The sequence below is a fragment of the Syngnathus scovelli genome, chromosome 1 (genome assembly GCF_024217435.2).
Source record: "Syngnathus scovelli strain Florida chromosome 1, RoL_Ssco_1.2, whole genome shotgun sequence".
Taxonomy (NCBI): domain Eukaryota; kingdom Metazoa; phylum Chordata; class Actinopteri; order Syngnathiformes; family Syngnathidae; genus Syngnathus; species Syngnathus scovelli.
The window spans coordinates 8,054,860-8,066,535 of NC_090847.1; the positions used below are offsets into that span (position 1 = coordinate 8,054,860).

At 42.3% G+C, this 11,676-nt stretch overlaps 1 protein-coding gene across 1 annotated transcript; it reads right to left on the bottom strand.

Moving 5' to 3' along the window:
* Positions 1 to 300: 300 nt before the first annotated feature.
* mchr2b (melanin concentrating hormone receptor 2b) lies at positions 301 to 10,399 on the bottom strand. Its single transcript, XM_049746534.2, has 2 exons — positions 9,767 to 10,399; positions 301 to 4,546 (listed from the first exon to the last, which is right to left on the bottom strand). Exons 1-2 carry the CDS (start codon positions 10,156 to 10,158, stop codon positions 3,907 to 3,909), a joined length of 1,032 nt encoding a protein of 343 aa, XP_049602491.1. The 5' UTR covers positions 10,159 to 10,399; the 3' UTR covers positions 301 to 3,906.
* Between the last annotated feature and the right edge of the window lie 1,277 nt (positions 10,400 to 11,676).

Consider the following 11,676-nt stretch of genomic DNA (forward strand, 5'->3'; position numbering starts at 1 on the left):
TTTTTTTCTGGTCACACGTTAGTGTTACAAAATAGTGATAAATAGCCCTCGTGGTCATCGATGTACAACAGCTAGTGTCTGTGTTTGGTTCCATTCCGGTTGCGGATGTCATTGACCTTTAAATCTGGATTCACCCGCTCAAAGTTTGCCATTTGAAAAATAGACAATTAAGATTGTATTTGCTGATATTAGATTGTTTACATATGTGTGAAATCCCCAGAAAGTTTTACAATATTTGCCAACCAACAGATGAACAGTCAAACCTTTCTCGTGACCACAAACAAACTGTGAGTCAACCGCTCTTGAATAGAAGCCACTTTTATTTCAGTACAACAACAATATACAATATGTAACCTACAATAGCAACATGATATTCTCAACAGAGCATCAGATATTCTTTCAAAATACACTATTTGACTGTAACAACACAAACCCGCTGCAGCACATATTCTACATTTCATGGATACAAACACATAACACCTTGAAACTTCCAGAGCTTTTAGAAACGTTTTAAGTGTTGACAGTGGTGGCAATTGTAAATTGATTTTTTTTCTGTAAAGGGATTTTTGCAATTGCATCATAGACCACTGAAAATGAAAACAAGACAACCGCAACGTTCATGTGACATTTTAGTCAAAGTCGCATTTTGTCTGTGCACAGTGTAGATATTACACTCAGCTTTCTCTGTCAGCATGTTCACACACACAATGCTTGGATTCAGAAGCATTTAGCTTGAAGACAAAACATGTGAGCACAACCACAACTTGGTAGGATCTCAGGACCACAGCACGGCAGGAAACACCACACAAAAATTATTACCACAGATCAGAACTAATGAACACTATAATAGATATTGCATATTGATTGTAGCGACCGCAGTCTCTTTTTAACATACTATACAATAGGTCCGCAAGGCTAACTGTGCCGTGATTGATTAAATAACGCAGTTCATGAGAAAAAGAAATGTACTATACAGGATTAAATGTTAAATTGCAAATCAACTTCTATTAACTACATAAAGGTAGCTCTGAAGTAATTGTGTTTGATTTCAGAAAATAAGCCCAAAAATAAAGGAAGCAAAACTGCCTTTTTTTGTCATGTCCGAAGATTCCACAGTATATCATCGGCATTTGTTTAATTTTACAATAGAAATGAATAAGAGCAAATTAGGTTCATACAGGAAAATTACATAATCTATTATGACAGAAAGATTCATGGCCATCATTTCTTGCTCAGTTTTTTTTTTTTTTGCGCATACCTGAAATGAGAACAATCACATAACGTTTAACAACATAATAATAACAATTACCTATGTTCAAAGCGCTCCACTGAAACGCCACCACAATAAAAACTTCTGCTTGTGATGAAATTAGAGTGAGCCAATTGGACCTGCTATGGTGATCCGAAGCCTTCAAAAAAATGTTCAACTTGCTTAGTATCTTCATATTGATACCAAAACTTTATATGAAGCTTAGCTTGGATTGAATTTTTGTGATTCATTTGCACAAATGTGTCTTTTTATGCTCCACAAGCAATAATACATGTTTTCCCATTGGATTGAATGATCAGGTTCGACATAACATCCGAGGTCGAACCTCGGATTCAGGAGGAGCAGTGTGGCTTTCGTCCTGGCCGTGGAACAGTGGACCAGCTCTACACCCTCAGCAGGATCCTCGAGGGTGCATGGGAGTTCGCTCAACCAGTCCACATGTGTTTTGTGGACTTGGAGAAGGCGTTCGACCGTGTCCCTCGGGAGGTTCTGTGGAGGGTGCTTCGGGAGTACGGGGTGCCGAGCCAACTGATAAGGGCGGTTCGGTCCCTGTATCACCGATGCCAGAGTTTGGTCCGCATTTCCGGCAGTAAGTCGGATTTGTTCCCAGTGAGGGTTCTGTTCATAATTTTTCTGGACAAAATTTCTAGGCGCAGCCGAGGCGTTGAGGGGGTCCGGTTTGGGGACCTCAGCATCGCGTCTCTGCTTTTTGCAGATAACGCGGTGCTGTTGGCTTCTTCAGGCCATAATCTCCAGCTCTCACTGGAGCGGTTCGCAGCCGAGTTTGAAGCGGTCGGGATGAGGGTCAGCACCTCCAAATCCGAGTCCATGGTCCTTGATCGGAAAAGGGTGGAATGCCCTCTCCGGATCGGGGATGAGATCCTGCCCCAAGTGGAGGAGTTTAAGTATCTTGGGGTCTTGTTCACGAGTGAGGGGAGGATGGAGCGCGAGATCGACAGGCGGATCGGTGCAGCGTCGGCAGTAATGCGGACTCTGTACCGGTCCGTTGTGGTAAAGAGAGAGCTGAGCCAAAAGGCAAAGCTCTCAATTTACCGGTCGATTTACGCTCCTACCCTCACCTATGGTCACGAGCTATGGGTCGTGACCGAAAGACTGAAATCCCGGATACAAGCGGACGAAATGAGTTTTCTCCGCAGGATGTCCGGGCTCTTCCTTAGAGATAGGGTGAGAAGCTCGGTTATCCGGGAGAGACTCGGAGTAGAGTCGCAACTCCTCCACGTTGAGAGGAGCCAGATGAGGTGGCTTGGGCATTTCATCAGGATGCCTCCTGGACGCCTCCCTGGGGAGGTGTTCCGGGCATGTCCCACCGGTAGGAGAACCCGGGGATGACCCAGGACGCGCTGGAGAGACGATGTCTCTCAGCTGGCCTGGGAATGCCTTGGGATCCCCCGGGATGAGCTGGATGAAGTGGCTGGGGAGAGGGAAGTCTGGGAGTCCCTCCTGAAGCTGCTGCCCCCGCAACCCGACCCCGGATAAGCGGAAGAAGATGGATGGATGGACGGACGGACGGACGGACGGACGGACAGACAGATGGATGGACACAACATCCCATCGATAAAGCCTTTCACCAATTTAGATGCTGTTATAATACGACCCTTCAGTAACTTAAGTCTAAACGGGGTTCCTGGGTAGTTTCTTTAGTGACCTACATAAGATTCACAACACTAAATAACATTGTCTAATTACTGTTTCAAATTAGTGGACCTTTAGTTAGAATTAAATTCACGAAATGCACAGAAAGCGCTACTTTCTAATTTGACATTTGATTACCTTTTTGATTCAATGAGACAAGTACTGTCATAAAAAAACATCTACTCTTTATCTTTGACACTTAATGTCCCGAATAAATACCTTCATTAATATTAATGGTATCTAGGACTAAAAATAATGAGGGGCTGTTAACATGAGATGACTAACTGAAAACCGGTTAAGACCAGTGTAGTCTTGGCAATCATTTGAAATAAGAGTTAAATAAGCATTTGTAAACATGGAGTTTGGTTTTGGTTTTCCCCCAAACACATCAGATTTTTTTCATCTCACTCAAATTAGAGTACATGACTACCCCTGACTTCAGAAGTAGAAAATACTGATTTGAAGCCGCAAACTGCCTTGTCGAACCTCTGAAATTTCAGACATCCCATTTTTCATATCTGCAATGCTACCTGTCCTGTGTCCAGTTGGACAAATGGTTGGCGCACATGCAAAAAAAAAGAAGGAAAAAACTGTTAACCTGGTCATGTAAACCTATCCTAACTCTGCTATCTTGATTTATGATACCAAGATTAACAGCGAGCTGTCAGGTAAATTGTCCAGGGAAATATCCCACGTTTTTTTGTTGTCAGACAGAATGTAGCTGCATTTATTCAATTATAATATGATCCCCAAACAGTCACACTTGAGTGGTACCTCAGCATCCCTTCTTTCATTGCTTCCATGCTTGGAAGCAGGTGACAAGATACCTTTGATTAAAAACATAAATGCGCATCACCTCTTTTGCTGAACACGACACCCTCAGTATGATTTCTGATCCTTGTACAAATTGCACGGCCTACATTACCTCGTCCATTTGAACAAAAAGCAACATGTCCACATCTCTCTGCCTGAAATGTTCCTCACTAAATGGCAGTACAACGATAACCGGGGTCAGCGGCCATACTGGATCCCTCTGTTTTCACGACAGTCACTTTGGATGAGTGTTGGGAACTGTTGAGCGTGGTTCTGCGACAAAGACGTTCACGGTAATTTTGGGCAAAGATGAGCAACATCAGCGGATTGATGCAGCTATGGGAATAGCTGAGGCAGATGCTGATGTTGTAGACGTAGATGAAGGCGACAGTCGGGTAATTGTTGCTCAGGTTGATCACCTGGATGACGTGGTAGGGTGACCAGCAGATCAGGAACAGCGCGATAACCATCAGCACCATCTTGGTGGCCCTCTTGGCCCACACAGTCTGCTTGCGTTTGACCCGACGGATGGAGCTGAACACGTGGTAGAGCGTGAGCGAGTAAAAGGTGCTGATGATGATGAGTGGGATGATGAAACCCAGGATGGACTGGTAGAGCGTGTACCAGTACATGTCCTCGGGCCCATCTAGATACATCATGCAGATCTCTAAATGCTCTCGACGTACGACTTTGGCATACATCATAACCGGCACAGTGAGGAGAAAGCTGCCGATCCACACCAGCACGTTGATCATGATAGTCCACTGAATGGTCCGCCGCTCTGAGGTGGGGTGAACGATGGCAATGTACCTGTGGGGACAAATTCACAATTTTAGAGGCATTCCACAACAGGTGATAGGAGGAACATTGCTGGGCTTCCAATGAGCATCATTATTTTAATCGCTGAGCGTTCGAATTAAATCTGAGGTTCTGCTTCTGTATGTTATGGCAGAATCTTCCCAAAAACTACTAAACATAGATGCTTACTGTAATGCTCATGTTTTTTTCCCCCACACACATAAAACCCCAAATATTCATTTAACATTGTGTAATTCCACTTACAGGAATAATAAAGTTGCCCATCATTCCATTTAGGAGGGACTTGGCCATTTATGAAAAAAACAATGGACATCTTATTAAACCATTATACTGGTATGACTTAGAACTGTCTTTATGTCTACATGTAATGTGAGTATGTGCAGTGCACTTCCACCAAGACTTTTTGCAATTGTCCAAAGGGCATTCAGATAAATTGTAGTTAATGCGGAAAAGTCTGTTTGCCAAAAAGCCTTTTCCAAGTTAATGCATTGTTCTGTTAGTGTGATGGATGGACAGTGAGTGCAGTCCCAGTAATCCCCAATTCACGGATATGATGCATCGAGTTTCTTGTTATCATTTTACTCATTTTTCAATATGAATGACATGTCAGCTATTTCAAGTGGAGCTCCATCCATATGTACCATACTATACCTCCTCCAGGTAACATTATTGGTCTCAATTGAACATTTGACACGTGACATTCTCCCATCACATTAGGAAATATATTTGTATTGTTTTGTTGACGGTATAATTTTGAATGTATTTTTATTGATTCTTTACTCCCCACCGTCTGTCAAGTTAATTTAGTCAAATGCCCATTTCCATATTGATCGGTCAAAATCATTTACAAACGTCTGAGACACTTCATCTTAAGATGAGAAAATGACCTTTTATCCAGTTAATAGAAGTGACCTAGTGCAACAAGCTAATTAAAGAAATAGCTTAAAGCCATAAAGACACATACACCTCACTTGTCACTTCTCAACCCTACAAAAAAGGCACATCAAAATTTAAGGTTATGATCATTTTTTCATTATAGGTACTAGTTTTTGACTTTCGATCTTTTTTTTTTTATTCAGTAAGTTTTAGCATTTTGAGTAAATAGTTCTTAGTAGTTCTTTTTGACAATGTTTTAATTTCATTTTTGTTAGTTTTAGGAATACTTCTACTTTTTTATAAATGCAGCATTTGTCAGTACAAGGTCGAGGATAAATGAACCTTGAAAGCTCATGCATGGTATTAGTAATTAGTTTCAGTTGGTTTTCGCTTTTGCAGGGTTCTTTTTTTTGGTGTTTTGAGTTTTCTTATACTTCTTTAACAAAAATACTTGTCTGGGGCGTCTGATTACCAAGCTTTTAATAACGTGACAATCTTGAACATTTTGCGCAAGCACTAATCCAATTATTAAAGCCATCTACATATGTGATTGAGCGTTTAAAACATACCCGTCTGTCTCAAAAAATAAGAAAACATTTTAATGATCACTTACTGCAGATGTGATGTCTATCAGCAGTAAAAGATGAACTGCACTTTTTGTATTTATTTTTTTATTTGTTCTTCTAACATTTGTATCACCGAATGAAGTTGCTAAAATGGTCATGGATGAATAAGCAAATATGATGCCATTATCTGCTTGTTCTTGAATAACATGTACAGTTCAACACCTAGTAAATGTACCTTTGGAGAAATACATTTAAAAAACAAAAAAAAAGGGGGAATTAAACCCCTCCAATGTCACTCAGAAAGAGCTGAAACTGATGACGTTCATGGCTTCACCGAGCTCAGCTCAGGGAACATTTAAAAGAAGAACTCCATAAGTTTGTTTTGCTTTTTCTTTGACGATAACCTTACAACCAGAAAAAGCAAGTGGTACGTAAGTGTTATTTCAAATGCTCTTTGAAACTTAAAACTCCCCCAAAATTGGGTCAAGAATGAAAAGCAATCGATAACATTTGAACCAGATCCAATACATTTCCTTACAATCCAATGCCCTGATGGGAAAAACTAACCACTGGTTGTCTGAATCGCAGACATTGAATGGGTACATCATGGAAAGCGGCAGCAGTTATGAGAGCATACATGCGTGAGCATACTTTACCAACCAGCTTCAGAGAGTCAAGGTCATAGATATGAATACAAGAACTGATGTTTCAATAGAAAATGGAAAGCACCATTTGGGAAACAGCACAGGAGGGCCAGGATGGAATAGTTTGCCAGAGAAATTCCTTGGAGACATTTGATGGAGCCAAACATGAACCTTATGTGAAAGGCTAAAGCTTCAAGAACAAAGAGACCTACTGATGGTGCCTCATCATTCAACCCTTTTTGGATGGGCTCATCAACATTCTTTGTAAGGCGCATAAGAATTCAATGTAGAAAATCGACAGAAATATTTTGTCTGCCTCAAGGTGATGCAGACAAATTCACACCACACTCCCAAAACAACAAACAAATAATTCAATAAATAGATGGTTTGAGACATCCATCTACAGACTTCAAGGGGATAAATTGTTCTTTTACCCCCCACAGTTTGGGACAATTGTGTGTCTTAATAACATGAGAGTACAAATTGGCAAAAGAGAACAGCGAAGCGATTGCAATCCCCGGCAGAGACAATGCGATCATCACCAAGCCAAGAGTTACTCTTGCTAATTACTGTGCAGATCTGTGTATGTCGCAAATGCACTGGACACATTGCCAAACATAAACACCCTGGCGACGAGACTCGGTACAGGTCGGAAGTTGACCTTCTGACCACGTGGTGCAGGGACAACAACCTCCTGCTGAACGTCAATAAGACCAAGGAAATCATTGTTGACTTCCGGAAGGGTCACACAACACACCTGCCGCTGATCATCGACGGTGCTGTGGTGGAAAGGGTGAGCTGCACCAAGTTCCTGGGGGTGCACATCAGTGAGGACCTCTCCTGGTCCGCAAACACCTCGTCACTGGCAAAGAAAGCTCAGCGCCGCCTGTACTTCCTGCGGAAGCTCAGGCGTGCATGTGCTCCTCAGGCAGTCCTGTCTACATTCTACCGTGGCACCATTGAGAGCGTCCTCACCAGTTGCATCGCTGTCTGGGGTGGTAACTGCACTGAACAGAACTTGAAGGCACTGCAGCGCATAGTGAATACGGCTGGTAAGATTATTGGTGCTTCGCTCCCCTCCCTGAAGGACATTTACACCTCCCATCTCGCCCGCAAGGCAACCTCGATTGCCAGAGATGTGAGTCACCCGGCTCACTCTTTGTTTGACCTTCTGCCCTCTGGGAAGAGGTACAGGAGCCTGCGCTCCCGCACCACCAGACTCGCCAACAGCTTCTTTCTCCAGGCTGTTAGGGCCCTGAACTCGCTACCCCCTTCTGCGTAGCGTGCGGCACTGTTGCGCTATTTTCGGGAATGTCTGCTGTACGCGCACTTGCTCCTTTTTTTTTCTGCTCCTCTTATTTATTTATTTATTGTTGTGTTATTTATTCATTATTTATTCAGCACGCTTTTGTTATACTTGTTTACTTGTTTGTCTGTTGTGAGCCATGTCTTGTCACCGTGGGATAGGGGGGAACGAAATTTCGGTTTCTTTGTGTGTCTTTGGCATGTGGAGAAATTGACAATAAAGCTGACTTTGACTTTGACTTTGATCTTGAAAAACCTAACTGAACAATCAACTGTATGTGACACTTATTGGAAATTAAAGCTGTTAATTAATGCTATTACAGCTCAGTGGCCTAGTAGTAGAGTGTCCGCCCTGAGACTGGAAGGTTGTGGGTTCAAACCCCGGCCGGGTCATACCAAAGACTATAAAAATGGGACCCATTGCCTCCCTGCTTGGCACTCAGCATTAAGGGTTGGAATTGGGGGGTTAGATCACCAAATGATTCCCGAGCGCGGCACCGCTGCTGCTCACTGCTCCCCTCTCCCCCAGGGGATGGATTAAAATCACATGGGGATGGGTTAAATGCAGAGGACAAATTTCACCACACCCAGATGTGTGTGTGACGATGATCATTGGGACTTTAACTTTACAGTATGCGCAATTGAACATCTAACAAAAGTCAATGCAGCTTTGCTTACCTTTGGGCTTGGCTCAATATTGTGTCAGACAAGATGCACGTATATATAATGTATATGTAGTTTGCATGTTCTCCCTGTGACTGCGTAGGTTTCCTCTGGGTGCTCTAGTTTCCTCCCACATTCCAAAAACGTGCATGGCAGGCCAATTGACCACTTGCCCGTGAGTGTGAATGGGTGTTTGTCTATGTGTGCCCTGCGATTGGCTGGCATCCAGTTCAGGGTGCCACCCGCCTACTGCCCAAAGTCAGCTGGGATAGGCTCCAGCACGCCCACGATCCTCGTGAAGAGAAGCGGTTTAGAAAATGGATGGCTGGATCCACAAAGAAAATGTCTGGTGTTGCAGAATAGCACAGATTATTTATTATTCTAATATGTGACTATACTGTATTTATTATAACTCTGACCTATGATGATATCGAAAATCATGCTGTGCATTTAAAGAGGCAGTTTGAATGTCACACATAATTACACTGGGAACATTCTCGTAATCACGCGTGATTATTGGTATTATAACTACAGCATGATTCTTTGGGAGGAAATTTATAGAATATACTCTAAGGGAAATTACAATATATAAACATGTAAAACATGCAGGACAGTGACCCTCGAGGACCGGAGCTAGACATGCCTGCTTTAGAATAAGGGTGGGGAACCTGTGGAGCATGACAACTGATGATATTCAAGCTTGCCTGCCCCATATTCTAATAAGAAAACAATTCAAGAAAAAGTTTGAAACATCAGCCATTTTGATTAACTTTAATGCAACAATTTTTTTAATGTTAACATAAACAAAAAAAATGTCAATTTGAATTTTTTTTTCACTTAATATACCACAGTTATTTTCAGGCAATATTTTACATTTACATTTATGTTGTTGACCTATACAGCAGATTTAAATTATTTATTTATTTATTTATTTATTTATTTATTTTAGTTAAGTGGGCCCCAGTGTGATGGCACCACTTTTGAGGAATGACAGAGAGTAAATATGATAAAGAACATAGATCCTGAAGTGGATCATATCTGTCCTGGTTCTTCATTACAATATGGCTAGAGGTCATTAATTATTTGACTTTCAACATTGTGAGGTAAATAAATGCTTTTTGATGACAGTGGCAGTAAAATCTCTTTTATAGACTTACCGATCAATACAGAGCACGGTTACTATTCCCACGGTAGTGAACTGGTTGCTGACATCCACCACCACCACCGCCTTGCACATAAAGTTGCCGAAGACCCACTGCCTGTCACGGACCAGCTGATGGATGTTGAAAGGCATCACCAGCAGGAAAAGCATGTCTGCTATGGCCAGGTTGAGCACGTAGATGTCCGACACCATTTTCTTCTTGCACGCAGCCACCGCGTAAATGACCAAACCGTTGGCCAGAACTCCCACAGCGCACAGGATGCCATAAATGGACGGAAGAATGTGCATGAAAGTAGTGATGTCGATGAAGCTCGGAGACGAAGCGGTTGCGTTTGCACATAATGGCTCTATAGAGTTGTTACGGCAGAAAATGTCCGTGGCATTCATTTTTATCCTCTGTTTCGCCTGCTGGTTCTAGTGCGCGCCGCGCGCCCTGCAGCCGCCAAACTCTTCTCGATTGCTCCCTCACTCCAAGTAGCGCAATGTGATGGAAAACAGGCGCTGGCTAATCTAACTACAGGAAAAGCATCGGTCTCTGGGTCATGTCTCATCTCCAGAAGCCAACAGTGGAGTGACCAAAGGACCAGGAGGCGCACGCGTTAGACTGTCGAGGCTTGTGCGCCAGAGACAGCAAGTTCCCTCCCTTCCAGCTCGATCCGCGATCCCACCGGTCACAATTGTGACCATTCATATGCATGTATATATTTGCTCATTTTACGCACACACCAAACACATTTGAGTGTTTATTTAAAGATACTTTACTAACATTTTTTTTGGGTAGGGTCTCAGGCAACCATCTTCTCGTGGCGCTACCAGAAAGTAAACAGCTCAGGTCATGTGACAATTTCTTCTTAACATGTGCCACTGCATACATTTCATTCCAACACTGTGCTCTGTCAATATTTACTACAAATACTTTAAAAGATTACACAGTAGCATTTCTACATAGAAACCTTGAAATTAAATTATTTTCATCCATCGCAATTGTGAACGGTGGGTTGTTACCCAAGCAGATGAACAAGGAAGTCACGTTGGATCTTTCAATCCAGTCAAGTGGGTCTTTTTTTTTTTTTCCACAGTTCATCCTCCTTTTTCATTAGATCAATCCCGGCTGTTTCTAAGCATGGTATGTACAGCGTGGGGAAGTTGCTGATACATCAAACATAATTGAATCTGGCTTGTCAGGCGAGTGCATACCGCCCGTCCGTCCGTCCGTCCATCCATCCATCCGTTTAAACGTACTTGCACTCGCAAGTACATTCAATCGTATTTGCCAGTCAAAAACTGTTTACTACACATTGGCAGCTCCACGCTTCCGTAAGATTTGAACTCTTCAGTAAGATATCCATTGCACATTCCATCAGCTTATCTAAACATTATAACCTAAATGCACTTTACACTGTCAAAGACTGCACTTTGTTATTTAGCTGCCCCCTTTTTCACTTGGTCTTCAAGTCGAACTTTTAGTGTAGTTGAAGAAACATAATATTTCTGGTCAAAATACTCAGTCGTCAGAGCCTCCATTGTGCTGCAGCAGCAACACTGTCACTGTTGTATAGAAGATTGGGGAGTCCAACACTTATTTAAGAAGAAAAGAAAAATGGCTTAGGCTGGGCATAGTGTTATGGCAAGATTTTCTGAATAAAGCCGGGCTGGCCTGGGAGGGATAAGAAGGATGCAAGCAGAGAAATAAAACATTTCTATACCTTTGTTGTCAGTCTATGACTGGAATTTGATATTAAAATAAGTAAAATTATGTGGTTTGTTATTACTGTTGAAAATTTTGGTAGTCAACTCACTGCCAGCTCTGTTGAAATGAATCTTTAACGTTGATAGACGTCAATGGCAGTGAATGAGGTAACTCACCGTCTCAGAGAGGGAATCTTGTCTTTAAGACTACTTGCA